Source organism: Copadichromis virginalis, linkage group LG4 (assembly GCF_057382275.1).
Source record: "Copadichromis virginalis isolate Kocher_CV1m ecotype Utaka linkage group LG4, C_Virginalis_male_GT1.1, whole genome shotgun sequence".
Taxonomy (NCBI): domain Eukaryota; kingdom Metazoa; phylum Chordata; class Actinopteri; order Cichliformes; family Cichlidae; genus Copadichromis; species Copadichromis virginalis.
Genome location: NC_140621.1, coordinates 29174396 through 29194884, shown reverse-complemented (window position 1 = coordinate 29194884; position 20489 = coordinate 29174396). Strand labels below are relative to the sequence as shown.

General features: G+C 41.6%; 2 protein-coding genes across 7 annotated transcripts in view; one reads left to right on the top strand and one right to left on the bottom strand.

Moving 5' to 3' along the window:
• ppp1r1b (protein phosphatase 1, regulatory (inhibitor) subunit 1B) overlaps positions 1–20489 on the bottom strand; it is a 62903-nt gene that overhangs the window by 18962 nt on the left and 23452 nt on the right. Inside the window, exons 2-4 of one of the 4 annotated variants that reach the window (XM_085454763.1) lie at positions 11992–12165; positions 11582–11683; positions 9759–9871 (exon numbers count right to left, since the gene is read on the bottom strand). In XM_085454763.1, coding sequence (XP_085310889.1) covers positions 9759–9851 — 93 coding nt within the window. In that variant the 5' untranslated portion in view covers positions 9852–9871; positions 11582–11683; positions 11992–12165. Of the gene's footprint in view, positions 1–2172; positions 2624–9758; positions 9872–11581; positions 11684–11991; positions 12166–20489 lie in introns of those variants that run through there. The other 3 variants (XM_085454764.1, XM_085454761.1, XM_085454762.1) reach the window with 3 other exon arrangements.
• LOC146711771 (neurogenic differentiation factor 2-like) lies at positions 15319–20352 on the top strand. 3 transcript variants are annotated; one of them, XM_085454757.1, is made up of 3 exons: positions 15319–15764; positions 16335–16600; positions 17958–20352. In XM_085454757.1, exons 2-3 carry the CDS (start codon positions 16593–16595, stop codon positions 19027–19029), a joined length of 1080 nt encoding a protein of 359 aa, XP_085310883.1. In that variant the 5' UTR covers positions 15319–15764; positions 16335–16592; the 3' UTR covers positions 19030–20352. The 3 variants fall into 3 exon arrangements, with proteins under 3 accessions (XP_085310883.1, XP_085310885.1, XP_085310886.1); XM_085454759.1 differs by lacking the exon at positions 16335–16600 and having other exon boundaries at positions 15320–15764; XM_085454760.1 differs by lacking the exons at positions 15319–15764; positions 16335–16600 and adding an exon at positions 16607–17198.

The window sequence follows — 20489 nt, the reverse complement described above, 5'->3', positions numbered from 1 at the left end:
TGCTTTCAATGACATAGTTGGACAGCTTGTCACCATAGTAACAAGGCAGTTCAGTCAATAGTGGTTTTGGGGTTTAAATGCCATTGCAACAAACAGTAAGATGTTACCGGTTGTGTAACAAGTTCCAAAGAATAGTATTGCAACTCATTAGCAAAGTCGGACTAGTGGGCGACAGTAATTGTTATGGGAGGGGAAGGGAATTAAACGAGTGTCGTTAACTGTTACCCCTGCCCACCCACATGTCCCTGGAGAATCCCATCCACCACTGGTAGATGCTATCTGCTTTTAAACACACATAAACACGCATTCTCTCCTGAATGCCCTCTCTGTTTCTCATACTCCCCACCAGCTCATTTGCTTCCTTGTTCTAACTATCAGCATCCATCCATTTGCATGCACAGTAAATAAAACCACCGACCCCAGGCTTTCTAATTCTATGCCTCTGAAACGGTTGTATGGGGAAAGCCATTTGAGAATTTATTCCACATCACACAACACTTTCTACCCACTAGTCCGCTCTTTGGCCTTGCCAGAACTGGTTCAAGATTTCATTGCACTAATTTGTCATTTACAAAAAATGTACAAGTCAGCTAGCAGCACTTCTAACCAACTTGTTTGAAACAGAATCCATATCAGTGGCACTAAAGCATCAAAAAGGTTTTATGTTGCTGATGCACAAATGGCATAATGCTGAAAATCTTGGTACTTAAGTAGTTCTAATAATAATAATTAGATTAACATGTTAGAAAATTTGCAGATCACTAGTTAACTATTACTTAGTTTAAGAGTTACAAATTCAGCCCACCCACATTCCCTATTTGAAGGTGAAGCCCAGGGTCTGGCTGGGAGAATAAAGCCAGCAAATAACCCTAAAAATACGTGATTGTACTTTGAATATTGAGCAATAAAATAAGGATTTTTTTTTTTTTTAAATGAGGGCGTAGCCCACATATGCCAGATTGGTATCCTGTGGTTTCTTGGAAGAGGTGATAAGGATCATAGCATGGTGGCAGGGCATAAGGGAGAAAGAGAATTAGAGGGGAAGGAGGACAGCACGTGTTTATATTTATTTTTAAGTAAAAGTCTTATGAAGTGCTGTGAAAATTTTCCATTTTAAAAATGTATCCTGTAGCAGAGATACATGAGAACATGAGATAAGACAAATAACATGGAGGAAATTCAGCACAATCTCCAAATAAACTCGTGAAAGTTAAGTGCAATCAGCCAGGGTAATGACAAAGTGTTATCAGAGATCACTGTTCTTTATTAAAAGCCTCTATTTTGCAAGCAGTGAAACAGGGGCAGACACTATGGGAGCTGACCCCAGACAGGTAAAGATCAGGCTTTGTATCTTTGTCTCTTTCCCTTCCTTCATATAGAACATCTCACACTTGTCCTCCCAACCTTTCTCTCATCAAGCCCTCATGAGAAATGAGTCGCTGTCCTCGATCATTCTAAGATACTAAACAGTTTCTACTTTGGCCCACTTATCCCAGATCTAAAATAAGAGCCACCGACATTAGCGCCAAAAGGAGAGATCTCAGTTGTCCCATGAAAAATGAGCATAAAAACTTCCACAGAAAAATGCAGGCATTGCTGAGTCGGTGATAAGATAGCGCTGTGGTAAAAGAGGACTAAAGGATATTACTAGCAAAAGCTTATCTCAAAGGTCAGAGAAGGTGCCAAACAGCCAAGGACTAAAATATGTTTTTTACAAACAAAATGTCACAGAAGGAGCAAAGCTGGCGTGAAACAGAAGATAATGACTTTTGTATCAATGTCACAGTTTTAAACAGGTCAGGATGACATGAGGCAGCAACAAGGCACTAATCTCAAGAGGAAACCAAAACGAAGAGAGGGAAATGTCATCAAAATTTCTCAACAGTGTCTAACACAGCAATCAAATTTATCTTTCTATTGCAAAGCTGTCAAAGTGACACAAAGCAGAGAGAAAACTTGCAGAGAGAAGATGCTGTGAAGAGAGAAATTTTGCCATTGCATGTACAGAATCCAACAAACAATGTGGCCTCTGTATTTGTATGAGGGAATGGTATTTGGATGGGAAACTACCAAAGAGAAATTCATCTGTTAAACTCCAATAGTGAATATTCAGAAACACAAACAGAACTTGTCCTTATGGGCCATACAGTAACCTGACCAGCGCCTGCTCACCATCTCCACTTGCCGTGGATCCAGGTTGGTGGGTGCATTGGCTGGCACAGCAAACTGGATCTTCTTCCTCTCCTTGGGCTCCCCCTCGACCTCGGGTGACACAGAGGGCTCCATGGCTCTGGATCCTGGAGGTCTGACTCCCAGCAGAGAGGAGAGGAAGCAGCTGGAAATCTCTATAACCTCCAAGAGGAACCTCCCACTCCTGGGTAGTCCCAGTCCTGAAGACTTTTCTTCTTTCTCTTGCTTCACTCCTTCACAATCTCTCTCTATTTCTACCTCTCTTAGAAAAAGTGAAAAGACTTTTTTTCACCTCTTTTGCTCTCCTGCAGCTGCTAAAATCCCCCTACACCTCTCTGGGTTTCACTCTTTCCCTGTTTGCAGTCCCTTTAAACCTGTGCAGCAGGAGTGAATGAGGCATGTCCTTAGATCTGGCTGTGAGGGAGCGAAGTGGGTGGATAGAGAGTGGAGGGGAGGGGCCAGTGACCAAAAGAAGGTGGAGATATTCAGGGAGAGGGAGGAGTCACAGTAAATGGGGAGGAGGGAAAAGAAGACGTGACAAGGGGTGGAGGGTGGGCAACGCTTTTTTCTACCTATTTAAGCTGAAGTTGATTTGTAATCAGAAAAAAATAGTAATCTCATCACATCAGCTGAGCCTCTTTTGGCCTCTATATGTGAGAGATTTATGATGGGAGATGAGGGTGGCAGGGAGTGCAAGGAGAGATAAACAAGAGGAGAGTGATACGTGCCGTATGCAGGAGGAATGTACAGAGGGATCCTGCTGCTAAGCCGATGCCACCGACATTACTGGATTTACAGGCGGTGTTGTATGTAATGCTATGACCATATGACTGATAGCAGTCAGGGAAAGTACCACGATTGTCAGAGAGAAATACTCAGGATGTCCTTCTGTCAAAAGCTTGATTGGATCTCAGTGAAAAAAACAAGTAAATGTATGCCAAATAAGATAAAACTTATCACAACCTTGGCTTGTATGATTTAGAGTGAATGGGACATAGTGATCTTTAGATGACAAACATGGAGAAGATACAAGTGAGAATGAGAGAGGGGGAAGACATTGTGGTGACATACAGGGAAAAGAGGACAGCGTCAGTGTTATTTTCAGGGCCTTGCTGTTATTTCACTCACATGGCAGAGGGATTTGGACAGTGGAGAGGAGTGGATTTGGCCTCAGGACAGAGTTGGGCTTTGGCATAGGCTGGAATGAAGGAGTCAGCTATAGTGTTGGTGATAGTGGAGGAGGAATAGGAAGTGCACAAGGGGCTGGAGGGACTTTGTGGCCATAACAAAGAAGGTCAAGGTATATATGGCATTTGGGGACTGCATCTACAGAGTCTGAAAGAAAAAGAGTAAACTGAGTGTTTATCCTGCTGGTAAGAACAAAATGAACTTGCCAGAATGCATATTGCATTTTCAAGGGTTTGCCTGAGTGTTGGACCCTGCTACAAAGCCACTTCTGTTCAAAGCAAAGCACCACCTCCACATGCCTGCAAGATGCAACTCATTAGTGGATTATTATCTTCATCTGCTACATGAAGTCCCAAAAGGTCGCGATTTGAGGTTTATGAAAAAATTGAGTACATACAGATTGTCTCAGATGTTGCTGAGTGCTTCTAAAGAAATTTCAGTAATGCACTGCTATTTGATTTTGTTCCAGAGTGGTTGCATAACTTGTAGTGTGTTCAGGGGGATTGCACAATTGTATTTATTTATTTATTTTATAAAGACTGTGTAAAAGGGTCTGTGTAAATGTCTAGTTTACTACAAGGTACAGATTCCAACTTTTAATGAATCCAGAGATTGAGTAGTTCAAATCGACAATGAGGCAATGATCAAACAGAGATTTTTCTTTATGCTTAAAAGATAGCCCCATTGCAGAGTGACATGAAGCATACTTTATATATCAGGGAGGTTTACTAGAGCTTGAAAGGCACATTTGACCAAATGTAATAAATACAGGTGCACTTCAGTGCCTTTGTTCTCGTCATAGCAAATAAGACACAGATTTGGGACTCAACTTGGTCTCTGTACAAATATGAAGGAATGCTTTGCAGGCATTCCTCAGAACTATAATACGGCCATTACAGGAAAGCTCTAATTAGCCTCTGTCAGATCAGTACCATTAGTAACAGCAAGACAAAGAGGCCTCTCTTTTGTGCAGTGCCTGAAAACCTACAAGTGAAGTCGTTTTAAATGTTTTGTTTCACTTCATTTACATCCTCCTTTTTCTCATGCTACACTGCTAAAAAGAGTTAAAAGATAGGTAAAAGAGGCACAACCTTTAAAGAAGTCCAGCTACTGTAACTGAGTACCAAATGTCTGTCATTGATGGGGCATGAGATAGCACAAGGCCCTCTTAAAATATGTCCTCCTACTTCTAGTGTAAGAGTCCCACCCAATGCCTACTTGCACTGGATGACAGCATGGACATGACCAATGGTGCATCTTACTTCAAACAAATATCCATGTAATCTACTGAACTCAGGTTTTAATTTGCAGCTTAATCCATTTCTCCACTAAAAATTCTTCACCATTACCTAAGTAGGATTATGACTTTTACTTCAATAATCCAAAGAGTCGTGAGCCTGTGTTGTAAGCTACACTTGAGGCTGATGATCACGTTCAGAGGTTTGTTTGTTTTCTGTTGTTTTGTAAGACTAATTTCCCACACTGTTTATAGTTCTGAGCAATTTTGCCCAATTTAAAAAGAAAGGGGAACTGCCGCTGCTGCGTACAGCTAAAAATACCATCAAGCTAAAGCTAGTAAAGAAAGAAAAAAAAGAGGAAAAACATCACATCTGCTTTTCACACTATTCCTTTGGGACAGCATATGTAAGGAATTTGTTTCCAACTTTGTTTCCTCAAACTAGAAGCAACTTATAGTCAAACTATAAGCTTCCCCCAAGCATAATGAAGTGGTACCGGCACCTAAACCTAACACTGTAATTTAACGCCTCATTTATAATTTGAACCTAATCAAACAGAGACAGAAAATACAAGTGACAAGTTTAAGGTCATTCTCCCTTTTTGCTTATACTACAAACATATCAAAGTATCAAAAGATGGAGTTCATGCATCACTCAATAAACCACTCATTTCCCTCTTCTCATACTGATGGTGCATTCGGGATCTGGACTAAACTAAATATATTCCTTAGGTATTTGAATATAAATACATATCAGTGCAGACCATTTTGTGGCCTATTTTTAAATCCTACTGAAACTCTGTAACAGGTTTCTTTGCAGGGTTCTGTTGGGAGGCAGGTTTGAGAGAAGAAACTATATCAATGCTGTAATCAGATGCAAATTCCAGCATGCTGCCCACTTCACAGGAATTAAATCTGCCAAGCTGACTCAGAATAAGGATCTGTTTATCATGAGTGTTGACAAGTGCAAACAGGACTTAGCTCATCTTTTTGTCAAAAAATTTTAAACCCATTTTAAGATAAGTGATAAACCCAGAAAGAACTTAAAGCTCTGCTAGCACTAGTAGCTGAAGAGACCTGCTTGACAGTGAAGCTGGCTAAGATGGAAATCTGCAACTGCGCTATGTCACAGTCAGTAGATAAAGCTAAAAAAAAAATTGCACCAAAAAGCACCAAAGCTGATATGTATGTTTGTCTTCAACATTGTTTTCATCTAAGAAAGAATTGTTTTGATATTTAGATTTTTTTTTAAATAATTTTAGCATTGTGGTTGCTAGAAACATGTCACAGGAATTCGTTTGGGCAGATTCAGGCAGCCTCTCTGTTTAAGAGAGGTCTCACCTTCCAGAGAACTTTATTCTTTCCCCCTCATCAGAGACATCAAGATAATTGATTTTAATTGATTGATAATTGATAATTTATGACTTTGATGGGCTGCCTAATACTGGAGAATCTGTATAAACTCAGTCGTGGAGACAGATTTGCTATAACTGAGTCATGCTGAACAATGTTTTCAGTGTTTTAGGTTTTAATGCTACCTTTAGAGATGAGCACCATTCTCTGGTTTGTGCAATCTGACTTTTTTTTTTCTAAAACCTGGTTACCTATTTTCTTTTTGATGTAATCAGATCAGTATCCTGTTTTCAGGTTTCATCATGAAAAACAACCCAGTTTCAGTAGGGGTATAGTTTAATGCCCTTTTATCGTATAGTTTATTTATTATATAAATTAACAGGATATTCAGTAGGATAGATGATGTGCATGACTGTGAATTAAAAAAATATTGTTTTTTCCCTTTTAGAAATCCTAATGCTTAAAAGCATCAGAACCTTACATTACACAATTCTTCTATAACATACCACCTCTAAATTAACCATGTCCTTCCTGCTATAATGACTTCCTCCACAGTCCTCTTTTACCTGAAGTATGGACATAAATTGAAAATGTGAGTTTTTTGTTTTGGAAGGAGTAAAAATTCCTATACATTTCTGAAATACTAAGTTAAAACTATCAAATTGCAGACAATTTGATTTTTAGCATCATAATATCTGAATGAAAATTCATTACTAAACATCCCTTCTGGCCATAAAATATGAAAGTTGCAATTTCTGTCATTTTGAAAAGAAAGTGCTCTGTTAGTCCAAATTCCACAAATCAGAAAACCCAGGATATCCACTGACAATACAGTAGACGTCATATAGATTGCGTAAATGGTGCTTGATGTAGAGATCTCACACTTGTGTTCTCCACAGTGGAATAAAATAAATTTCTGGTTCTTGGAGGGTTTTTTGTAAAAGTGAATAAATAAAAACAGAGAAAAAGAAAACACACAGACTGAATGAGCAAGTGTGACGCTGGCACAGTAAACATAAACAGGATGATCATCTGGGATCTGAAACTTCAATTACAGATAACGCTGTAGTTCTTCGAAAAGCAATCACAATTCTCGGGCAAAATAAGACAGGATTTAGAGAAGAAAGGAGCAGCAAATAAAAAGAAAGTGTTTATAAATCAAGTAAAATACGATAAAAAAAGAGATTTAAAATAAATGATAATAAACGATCATTAAAACTGGTCAGAAAAGAGTGTGCTGTTATTGATACTTAAAATAACCCTTTAAAATTCATACTTCATAATAAAAGCACATTTTAAACACTCTAACTAAATGATTTCATATTTTACTGAAGATTCACCATCATTATGCTGCACATGATGCAAAGCACATACCAGCTAAATTACATTAGAGCACCAGTAAATCAGATTTAGGGCACTAGTAAATCAGATTTTTTTTTTCTAAATTCAGTCGACTCCTTCTATTTCTAGGAAAATCTAACAGTATTTAATGTTGCTGTTACTGGCTGCTGCTCTGTTCTGCCAGCTCATTGTGTACAGTTCCACGAAAGCAGCTGAAATTATGTTAAAAGATGAAACCGTTTGGTTCAGTAGAATACGCAAGGCAAGGCAAGTTTATTTGTATACGCAAGGCTGACTATTTCAGTGCATTATACAGGGAAAATGTATTCAAACATTACATGCTAATCAGGAGCATCCTCCCGCTTTGGTTGTATGGATTACTACAGAGACAAATTGTCAGGTAAGCTTTCAAATCAGAGCAGCCAGGCATTGTAAAATCCCCCGACCGCCTGTCATATTAACGACATTACTCCACATTGCCGACACACTGACAAGTAGAACAAATTGCTCTAATTGGAAAGCAAACAGATATTCTACAGAACTCATTTGTGCATGAAGGGATTAACAAATAAAACTACTTCAAAGGGGAAAAAATGTTTTAATGCTCTGATACTAAGCTATCTAATTTTTTAATTTGTGCACTGTTACACTAGTGCCGGCCTACCTGTAGTGAATATCTCCGGGGAAGTCAGTATTTATTTGTAGCTCTAATTAAATCAGTTATGTCACTTGCTCTACTCATGATGCTGCTGCGTGTATTTACAGACACTGTCTAAACTCATCGATATGCAGACTCGCATGTCTCTAGCTCTATTTTTATTGCACTTCACAGTGTTTATTCATTTAGCTTCCGCCTTGTCATTAAATCACTGTTTTGGCAAAACCACAGGAAAAACCTTCTGAAGATAGATCTTACTAGCTGCTTTAGAACAGCGAGCTTTATAATAACTCCAGCAGACAGCAGGGACAACCTGTACAGAATGTGTGGCATGTGTACTGTAAACTCACGCACACAAGTACTCACAGTGGAGACACTCCAACCCAGATAAAAGGTCTGCAATTCTATCTGCTCCTAAACAGAGCATCTTGTGCCATCTGACAAAAGCCTTCCTGTTATGAAACTAATTCACAGGTGCATTAGACCCCCTGCAGAAGATACCCCAACCATTTCAAGCACGAAATGCATTCTGGTTATCTCAATGAAGTCGTGTCAAAAACAAAAGGGAACAAGGAACTGTGTTGGTAAAAAAGCAACAATATAACAGATTAACCCGTCTCTTTGAGGCTAGCATAATTCTCTCTACCTGCTGGGTCCTGTAGTAGTAATAAACCCGCACATTCACAGGGGATTTCAGGGAGAAAAATCACTGTGAAAGGTGAAGTATTCCATTAGTCTGGATGACAGAGAGGCTTTATAACATAATAGCAGGTGGTATCTCAGTTGAGGGGCACAGAGAGATACTGTGTATCAGTCAGCACCTCACTTGACTCCTCACTCATCCAGTTATATAACATACCATCGCACAATAAACACGCTCTGTTCATATAAAAAACCACAGTCGGATACACCTGGGAAAGCTGCCCTTCCCAGCAGTATCAGCACCAACTGTGGTGACATTATGTTGCATTGTGTTGACTAAAGATGCTTGTGTACCATCTACTGTTCTACTAGTGTAATTACAAGTTCTTAAACGACTTTCGTCTTGAAGGCTTTACTTCTATTCATTTGTTTTTATGTATATATGCATACACTCCTTGGTCACTTTATTAGGTACACCTTTCTGGTACTTGGCTCTATCCCCTTGTGCCTTCAGAATGACCTTAATTCTTTGAAAACATTGCTCATAGATTTTGCCTCATGTTTACATGATTCTGACAAATTCTGACCCGACCACCCTAATGTCACAGCAGAAATGAAGGGAAAATTTTTCACATCTTCTATTGTCCAATTTTGGTGAACCTATATGAATTGGACCCTCAGTTTTTGTGTTCTTAGCTGACAGAAGTGGTATCTGGTATGGTCGTCTACTTCTAGGTTTGATGTGTGGTGCATTCAGGGATGCTCTCTGATCGATGCTTTACCATCAGCTTGATTAAGTCTGGTCATTCTCATCTGTCCTCAGACATCAAAGGCATTTTCACCAAAGAACTGCCAGCTACTGGATATTATCTTTTTTCTTGACGGTAAAGCCTAGAGATGGTTGTGCAGGACAATCCCAGGAGATTAGCAGTTTCCACAATATTCTGACCAAAAAAACACTCAAAGTCACTTAAATTACTTTTTGCCCACATTCTGATACTTGGTGTGAACTTAAGCACTTCATCCTGACAATGTCTAAAGCACTGAATTGCTGCGATCTCATTGGCTGATTAGATATTAGTGCTAGTGGAAGGGGGGGTTATGAGTTATTTTTGTGCAGAACTTGGATTGTTTTCAGATTTTTCTCACCATTTCAGCAGGGTGGATGTTTGACGCCAAATCAGGTTGTCTGATTGAATCAGGTTCCTTCAACCACTGGGTGCCATCTGTGGAAGCCATCATCTGAAGTGGTACACTGAGTGCTGTGCATGGAAATATGGCAGAAATCAGACAGGCATAAAAGGAATTACCCCCCTGGAGTTTGTTAGGACAAGATCGCACAAATAAACCTGCAAGAGAATCAGTGAAGGAACACCAGATGCAAAGAAAAAAATAATAATTCAGGAACAAAACAATATACAACAACACAGTGTCCTGTAGTCTCTTTGGTGGACTTTCACATAAAGTAACTTTGTAGATTAATTTGTGCAACACCCTGCATATCACTTTCACTTGCGGAAAGCACACCTGCCAGAAATTAGGTTGCTTTTTATATCAACAAATTATATTACAGTGCTATTGTTAGGTTTTGTATTGTTTATTGTCATTTATGCTTAGAAATATCTACTTATATATGCTTAGAGTTTTATAATTAGTTTTAGATTTGTAGAGGTTTGATCCTTAATAGTCTGCAAACTTTGTGTGCATTCCAGAGCACTCTGGGAGCATGTGAGAGGTCGTACCTTCTCTTATTGTTTTATGGTAGGATAAACGTAGCTATATCTGTTTTAGGCTAAGTGCCTTTTGTTTAGATGAACTGCTGGACTTCCAGACCAGCAGGTTTAGGGAAGTCATTTATGGGGTCACACTCGGACCACACACACACACACACACACACACACACACACACACACACACAGGGAAGGTACTCTTTGTTTGTATGTAGACGTCATATGTTAATGAAGCTATGTATATTCATGTAACTTCAATAAAAGAGCAGTGTTATGGGGGAGCAGATGAGAGCAACTGGGGTCAAGCGAAGGAACGGCGTTTGTCCGGTTCTCTCCCGTGCACGAGAAACATGAAGAACTTTGCCTACTTCGTGTCTTGCTTGCTGTGTAATTATATTGTCTTCAACGTTCCAGCGAATAGGTTCAAGCTACAAACCTATCAGTTATATTTTTAATATATTAAACTCTTAAGCATTTTGTTTGGCATAATCTCTAGTATGAAATAAGCACTAAAAGAAATTCCAAAGAAAAAAGCCTGACAGTATTTACACTTCACTTATTGCAAATTCCACTTCAATTTGTGATAAGTGATGGGTAAATACAGATAGTACTCAAAGCTCAACTCAGCACCATTAAATAATAAAGGATATAATTATAAACAAATTCCAGTAGATGGCAGCCTTTTGCTACATTTGGCTCTTAAGCAGGCTCAACCCTTGTTGACTAGAAATAACTTTCCTAGTGGGGGTTGAAACTGAAACTGAGGTGATCGTTTAGGATGAAAGCAAATTTAAAAACGTGTTGCCACTGAGGGGTATTAAACAGTTGAATAAATCACTCTTAATAGGATGCGGCAGTCTAATCAAGATACAGTGAAAACAGAGAGGAAAATTCTAAGACAGGACTATGAGGATGAAGGACAAGCTGAAGGGACATGAGGCAACAATGAGAGAAACTCAGTGTTTAAACTTTGACATGTAGGTTTCCTCAAGGATAATAGAGGGTGATGTGACTGGTAGATATGTGAGAGCAACAATACACGTGTGCCTGGATGTCAGGAGCAAAGTAGGGTGGGGTGCTGTAGATGTAGCAGGTGGAAGACATGGTGAAGGCAGAGACAGAGGAGGACATGGCAGTAGGGCAGTGATTTAATTAGCACCCTCTACCCCCTCCAGCCCTTCACTCATAGCATCAATAATGCATGGCCCCTTGTTTCCACTGCCATAATTAATCCTCTCTTACTATAATTAAAAGCCAAAAATCCCACAAGATGGTTCAGCTTGGCCAGGCATGGGTAGGGTTGGCACGGGAACTGATGAAAAACTCCAGAGCCTCATATTCGCCCTGTGGACAGACAGATCGACAGACAGACATGTTGACAGAAAGATCAATAGTCGACCCAACTCCATCACAGGCAGAAGGAATGAGGCATGAAGACAAGCTGAAATACAAGGGGAAAATGTGACATGCAGCAAATCAAATGAATGAATTTGACAGACTTGTGATGAGAAGCGCTCCTCGAAAAGGGGGCTTTGTGTGCAACATTTGTAAATGAGTAAGTGAAGAAAGAGCAAGCCAAGCACCCACCTAAAAACCCTAGAAAAGAGGACGGGTGTACAAATACACACACACACACACACACACGTACTTACAGAGACATCCTGCTCCCAGATGAGGTTTATCTCTGCTGCAGCCAAGCCAGACGAGAGGGAGAGGTGGAGCTTTCTGATGCTGCAATTAGGACCACACTGTCTGGGCGAGCAAACAAGAATGAATATTTCAGTCCGGAGATCTCCATGGGTACCTATGGTGGGGGCCTGGCACACCTACAGGCACACACACACACACACACACACACACACACATACATAGACGGATACACAGCTTATCATGGCTGCCAGAATTATTCACCTCCCAATCACAGATGCCACAATTATCACATCAGTATCGCTGCGTAAATGATGCCAACTGTTATGCTCATTGAACTATTGTACAAGGTTTACAATGTGAGCATAAATATGGATCAGTAGCAGTCCTAGTATGTAGCTGATCCCTTCTCCTTTATGAAAATAGGTGCAACGAGCATCCGAGCTTGGCCGCGTGCCAGGAAACAGCACAGTTGGCAGAGCAGAGGTCATCTCTCAACCTACCTCAATTTCTTCTCTCCCCCCGCCTCCCCTCTCTCTGGCTACCTTTCTCACCTCCTCTTCCAGACTGAAAGTACTCACCTCCCTCAGTCACCTCTTTGGTCTCTTCAGCATTTTTAAACGGTGCTTTACTTCAGGATCTCTGCTGTGCACATTCTCTTCACAGCACACACACGCGCACAAGCCTTGTACATTAGGATTACTCCCTCTGGTGTGGGTTCATTGTCGATGCTCCGTGCAGCCCTCCTCCTGCCCCGCCGTCCTCGGCCCCATCTCTACTTGATTTATCGCCCTAAAATACCACTGCACTAATTAGTCAAGTAATTAATTAATAGGCATTTGCATTTGTGCATATGCAATTAGGGGACTGGAGAGAGGAGAGTGCAGATGGGGTCCGGGAGTCTGATGGGGGTGGGAGGGTCCGTGTGTATGTGTGTATATGTGTGTGTGCATGTGAGCTGTATGTCATATTTGTGCCAGCAGAAGTTTGCACTTCTTCCAGAAAGACAAGTGAAGTGCAGGTCATCACCTCACACGTCTGACAGTAAAAAAAGGGAAGAAGGAAGGGGTGAGGGAATGACAACGGTATAGGGAGGTGTGGCTTGATGACTTTGAAAGGCTCTTATGTGTCATTTGAACATGGAGGAAACGAGTGATGGAGAATTTGAGATCTTAAAGGGAGAGGGCTTTAATTTAGAATCTGACTGCATGCGTTTAGCCTGTAAAAGCACAGCAGGTGGTCCTTACTTAAGGCTAATCCACATACAAACCGGATGCAAAGTCATTCTAAAACATCATAATTCCAAACAAGCTCTTCTCTGGCATTTCAATTTCAGATCAAACTCTCCTTGATTGGAGCCGCCTTGAGCCCAGTGCTGGCTAAAGCCACGCCGTTGACATTTAGCATTTATTTTGGCAAGGTGACCTGAAGGTTGTTTTGGACTTGTTGGGAAGCACCAGGCTCCCATCACCACAGCGCTCGCATCTCTCCCCCCCTCCACCGTCCAGCTGAGGTAGGATAGGGCACCAATTTGGCTAGCAGTGAAGCTCAGTGTCCCTCAACACAAATACACATGCTGACACAATCACACCACCGTGGTTCAAGGTACTGCCAGTTTATCATTCCCTCTTTCCCATAAGGGATAAGAGACACATTAATGAATGTGCAACATCACGGCTCCCTAACCACAGCTGCCACACTAGCGTTAACCCCAGGGATGACCCCGCAACCTCCCAAACACTGCCATAGTTGTGGCTTTGCAGGCAATGTAGGGGTGATCGAGACCCAAGGACATGATCAGCTTCTATCAGCTATTTCTCAGCCTCCAGGTCCCTGTTCCCTCAGCCCGATGGGTGTCTTTGTGCCAAGTTGGACTTGGTGGTCATCAGGCTCATTTCTCCCACATTAACTCCACTAATGCCTCCTAAATAGAGAGATCTCTGAGCTGGGGTGGACACAATGCAGCAAATCAGACATATTGGAGGGATCGGGGCGCTGGTGGCAAGGAATTCTTGCATCTCTGCCACTGATGTGCCAACATGCCTCCTAAATATTGAGGATCTCTGCCAGATTCAACCAGCATGTCATCTACTGCTACACCCCCCTTCCTCCTCATTTTTCAAACATCCCTAGTGGGTCTGCACACCTGGGTCTCAGACTCTCTCTCACCCATCCTCTCACTGTGTCTCTGTATCTCTTTCCCTCTCTCTGTGACACTTGCCCCTGTGGACATCCCCACCCACCCACCCGCCCTCCATGCTTAGCATTGCATGCTGAAAACATGACCAGCAGCTCTGGCAAACCTCACACATTCAGACACTGTTACCAGTAAACATTTGATCTTCACACACGCACACCATGCATGCAGCTAAAGCCTATGTAATGGTATATGTTTTAATCTAATTCATTTGAAGCTCCGGCAAGTGGGTCATCTGCAGCCAGTGTTGGGCCCAGAAGAGTCAGAACAAATCACAGTTGGTTTTGGTTGTCGTTCCTCTGAATACATTGAAGCATAATTTGATCCAATTAGGTAAATAAATAAACAATATGCCGTCTGTTCCACGGTCTTAATGCACTTATAATGCATCCTCATCTCCCTCCCCCACTCAGCTTCTGAACCGGAGCTGTGGTGGAGGGTAAACCCCACAAATAAACACGGTTTGCCCACCTTTCATTTGATGAGAGTTAATTGATATGATTTTATAATAGGCTTTGAGGATAGACTTTGAGAGAAGATAATTGATTAATTGCTTGCTCAGATATTTTAAGTAGCTCTTGTTTGACTGCTGGTTATAGTTTACCCACTGTATTGCCACTTATTCCACATTTTTATAAGAGTATATCCTTCATGGGTGATGCTGAAGTGTGATGACTACCATAATATATGGAATTAGCATCAGTGGGTTTTCTGATATGACTTCACATACTTAATTGTCTTTAGCCCTTTTAATATCACCTTTTTCGTGGTAAGTGCGGGGATATTTGTGCAGCTCTCCGTTATATTGTATTAAACGCCGAGTCGTGAGTTTGGCAGGGGATTACCAAATTTCACAGGTTTGAATTTAAAAAAAAGTAGCTTACATGTCTTGAAACAGCAGCACAGGTCAACAATGATGAGTTTTGTTGTTCCACCATTTTATTTTCTCCCTCTCTCTTCTGTTTTTCCTCCTTTTTTTCTGGCTGTGTGAGCGCTAGCGCGGTGACAGATGGCGAAGCCCTCCTCCTCCTCCTCCTCCTCCACCACCACCATCACATCTACCTCCTCCTGCTTCTCTCTCTCTCTCTCTCTCTCTCTCTCTTTCTCTCTGTGTGTCTCTCTTTCCCCCGGGAGGGCAAATCTCTCCGAATGCGGGCGCATGTCAATCACCGGGCTCTCATGTGATGGCTCTTGCCGGTGACGTGCCAGCCATATGGGCGCTGGCATCACAGCCATAGCTGGTATGTAACCCCGTCCCCGGTAGCTCACGATTGCCACACGCACACACACACACATACACACACATGCATACATGCTCACTTACTCACTCAGTCACTCACACGTATACACAAAGACACAGCCAAGACGCACGTTCGTTCACAAGCTCCACTTATTCGGGCACGCGTGCTGGGAGAGCGGCACCGCTTAACGTCAGCACCAGTGAAGAAAGACGCGCGCTTCCTGCACCTATACTCTGATACAGAGCGGTGGTTCGCTCGCTCGTGTGGTCCCTGAAGATGGTCTGAAAGTAAAGAGCGTTTTTTTTTCTCCTCCCATCCCCTGCGAAGAGCTCGAGCCGAGGTAAGTTGGAACAAAAAAATACAGGCTTAGAAAAAAAAAACTATCAGTGTTGCTGAAGTGTCCGTGCAAAATGTAGGAGAAATTTAATCTATAAATTAAATGCATTTTAATTCCAGGTGTTTGGATATATTGTCAGAATTAACTTTTAATAAATGTTAGAGGTGAATTAAACACATTTATTGCACATACATTTTATTGTAAAGGTCTATTCTACAGATAAAAATGTAAATGTATAGTCGCCTCCAGTGTCAGTGACTTTGCTCTGGTATGTTGGGATCGATCCACTAGATTAAAAGCACAATGCCGGTGATGGCACGCTTTGAAACCCAATCTAATAAAAAAAAAATGTCACGCATTAACGTGCAATTTTCGTGTTTGCCTTTTTGTTGGATACCAATGCGGGCGCATTTGCACAAAATAGCTCCTCACTCTCTCACCTGCTCGGCTTGCCCTTCAACTTCAAACATCCCAAACTAGCTGGATTATCATAAATCAGACAGCCTAACGCGCTCAAGTCAAAAAGCCAAGCGTCTCCTGATCCCGATTTCACTGCTTTATGATCATTTACAGGAGCGGTTCCGAGGACTGGAGCAGCCCTGATCACAGCGCACGGGCTGTAAATAGATCACATCGGACACTAATTTGATTTAGAGATTCCTGCGTCTGGACCTTGAATCTGACAAACAAAAGACAATGAGTGTGAGACATTTCCGTGGAAGATTTGTTTTTATAAATCGGCTCCGGTACCTTGATGGAGGACGTCCTCGAACTTAATGGGAGATTTATTGATGATTTTGTCGATGATTTGCACGTTCAGTCTCGGAGCAAATGAAAGGGTGGGACAACGCCATTGACTGTGACAGGCAGTCTGCGGCATGATTTATCTTTGTTTGTCCAGTTTTATCTTCAACAATCTATCTCGCCAAAACATGGTTTGAACCATAAACAGAGCCTTTTTCAGTGGAGGGGCAGGAGGCTTTGCAAGAGAGGCCATTTCACGACTTGATTTTTTTATATTTAACGAGGGCTAAAACGATACAAGCGATTTCCATCTGTAAAGGTTATCGCTGACTAAAAAGTGCTTTGAAATCGTGCACTCGTGCATACTGAATTATGTGTGAAATCTATTTCATGTAAGCTGCACGGTCTGTTAATTAAACGATGTTGTGTTTTTGCTTCTAATTGAGCAAACCTCCTGAGCCTGAGATTTAAAAACTAGATTTTGCCCCTGGCACACCCCCCGAGATAATTAACCAACCACCACAGCCTACCTTACCATGAGCTGCAAGTCTATCTGCTGCTGCACTATAATAATAGCTCGGAAGTGGAACGTGTCAGGGAGGAAGCCAGTGGAGCCTTATTGAATCTGTCAAAGATCACCGTGTTTCTGGGTGTTTCTTTTTCTGTGATGGGACTGCATTTGCTAATCAAGTGGTAGGCTGATCGTTTTCGTTTCGTTTTTCAGACGTTACAGTCAGCAAGTGTCATTAATTGTTAACGGTTAATAATAAGGTATTATAATGATAGTGACAGTATTTTGTGTACTTTTACTATGATTAGTATTATTTTCATTGATCTGATATGTTTTAAAAACGGATTTTTTGTGTTCCGTTTCCCTTTTTCTCATATATATATAAATGTATATATGATCAGACAAAATCAATTACATAAAATCGTCTTTGCCTTGCTTGCCATGAGCAGAGGTGCTGGAATGCAGCCAGGAGTGTATATGGGCGTCAGGAGGAGTGAAAGTGGGGGCCCCCATGGGACCTGTAATGTGGCCCCTGCCGCTGGGACCCGCTGCGATAGGACGCGTCAGGGCATACGACTGACAGCAGGGAATTAAATGGGGATCCGTCTGGCTGTAGCCCAGCCTAAGGATTTGAGGGTTTTCTTTCACTTTTACTCTTTCCCCAAATTTACGCATTTGTCATTTTTTCTGGGACAACAACAATTTAGCAATAACCTTAAATATAATACATCCTCGGGAGTTTATATAATCCTAAAATAAGCCAAATATCTGAATTTTTTATTGTGAAGTGCGATAAAGGAAGTTTTTTTTGTTTGTTTGATTTAGGGTTTTTGTGGAACCATTGTATCTGAAATTTCTTCGCTGTCACGCAATCTGCAGCGCCCACACAAAATGTCTTGTGATTCCGAGGCCTAATTTTCGATATATTCCTTCCCCTCTAGATCCACAATGTTAACGAGGCTTTTCAGTGATCCTTCGCTGCTTCCCGACGTACAAAAATATTCCGACTGGGCCGAAGACAGCGACAGCGACAAGATCAAAGAGGAGGATCAGGACACCCAGGACGGCATGGAGGTCTCTGGTCTAAGAGGAGGCAGTCGGACTCACTCAGAACACGATGGGGAAGACGACGAGGACGACGAAGTGGAAGAAGAGGACGACGGAGAGGACACGGAGGGAGACAGGCCCAAGAAACGGGGCCCCAAAAAACGCAAAATGACCCAAGCCAGGGTCGAGCGCTCCAAGATGCGGCGGATGAAAGCAAATACTAGAGAACGCAATCGCATGCATGACCTGAACTCTGCTCTGGACAATCTGCGTAAAGTGGTGCCCTGCTACTCCAAAACACAAAAACTGTCCAAAATTGAGACGTTACGATTGGCCAAAAACTATATCTGGGCCCTGTCTGAGATATTACGCTCTGGGAAAAGGCCTGAACTTGTGTCCTACGTCCAGACGCTGTGCAAGGGTCTCTCCCAGCCTACAACCAACCTGGTGGCTGGATGCCTCCAGCTGAACTCCCGCAACTTCCTCACTGAGCAACAGTGCCAGGAGGGGGGCAGGTATGGGTCAGGCTCCTTCTCCATGCATTCCTACCCTTACCAGTGCGCGCGTCTGTCTAGCCCCCACTGCCAACCGGGCTCGAACTCGCACCCGCTGAGGACACACGGCTATTGCTCAACTTACGACTCACTGTATGGCGGGAGCGGATCCCCGGAGTATAACAGTCCCGAATATGAGGGGCCTCTCAGTCCGCCTCTGTGCATCAATGGCAACTTTTCCCTGAAGCATCAAGGCTCTGCGTCCCCCGACAACGAGAAGGGGTACCACTATTCTATGCATTACTCCGGTCTGCCCGGCTCCAGACCCGCTGGGGCCCACAACCTGGTGTTTGGCTCCTCGGGGACCCGGAGCGGTATTCATACTGAAAACGTCCTGCCTTACCACGACATGCACATACACCACGAACGGGCCCCCGTCTATGATGAACTGAACGCGTTTTTTCACAATTAGACGACAAGCCTATCGTGCGTCCCCTTGCAATCAACAATCTATCCACGGCACACTTTTTGACAAGCTTACCCGCCAGGATTTAGGCATTCTGGGGGAAATCCTCCACTTGTTGTCATTAGTGTTGTTCTTTTAATTTGTTCTGTCTTAAAACATGTTTTTGCTATAGTCAGAGATGTAGTGGAAGGTAGTATACCTAACCTGCAAAGTGTTATTTTGCGCAATGTTTCTATCTCTAAGCGGAAATTTGACAAACAAATCAAGACTAATGAGGAAAATGGAATTTTACATTGTTCATAATTTTAATCTGTGGTTTGTCTTTGTATTGGTGGTTGTCTGTATTTTCATGGCTGGGAGTCAAAGTTTACGCACTAATTTATTCACCACTACATCACTGGCTACAGCTCTACCCTGATATTTGCGATGGTTTTCTAATAAAATACATGAATAACCGAGCAAAACGACATCACATTTGGAAAGATGTGTTTGATTGTTTGTTTGGGTTTTTTTGAGAAATAATTAAATCCAGACGAAAACAGAGGGAAAAATCCTGAGAACTGTACTTGTTGGGTTGCTTTAGAAGAATCTGTTCTACAGCAAATCAATCGTTTCTGCGTCTATGCAAAATCTAACGAGGCCACAGAGCGAGGCAAGTAGGCCCAGAAGGACACTGTATGTTCATCAGCACTGTTGCTGCACGCACGGGTGCGCGCGCACACACACACACACACACACACACACACACACACACACACACACACACACACACACACACACACAGGAATAAACACGAATCTGAAAATGGGCTGGCCACAATGTTCAACTTTAAAATAAAAAACATAAATAAACAAAAAAATAAAAATAAATAAATAAATAAATGACATTGGAATCGGACTTTTTCTTATTTAATTTTCTACTTCTATTCATACATATTACCGTTGCTCTTCTAAGTGAGCCATTGCACTGTATTTTATTTTCAAATCAAATTTTTGGTTCCATATTTTCTATTTGCAATCTGCTATGCTAAACACTTCACTATTATCATTATTATTATTATTATTATTATTATTATTATTATTATTATTATTATTATTATTATTATTGCACGTATTTATTGTATTGTTTTCTAATTAATGTTAATAGTGTCCGGAAATGAAGGGAACACTGTGTTGCTGACCATTGTTCTATCTTTTTTTTTTGCTCTTTCGTTATTTTAATTTATTTATTTTATTAATATTATTATTGCTTTATTTTTTGAAAAGACTCAAGTCTTTTAACTTTGTATTCAATAAACTGTGTGGTACAATAAAACGACGATAAACGAGACTGTGCAAATTGATTCCTTTTTAAGTCTTTGGACATCTACATGCGTTTTATTATTAAAATGACTTTAATTTATAAGGAAAAAAGTGCATAGCCTGCATCACTCCTTTTGGATATTATGAGCCTGACCGGGCCTCGTG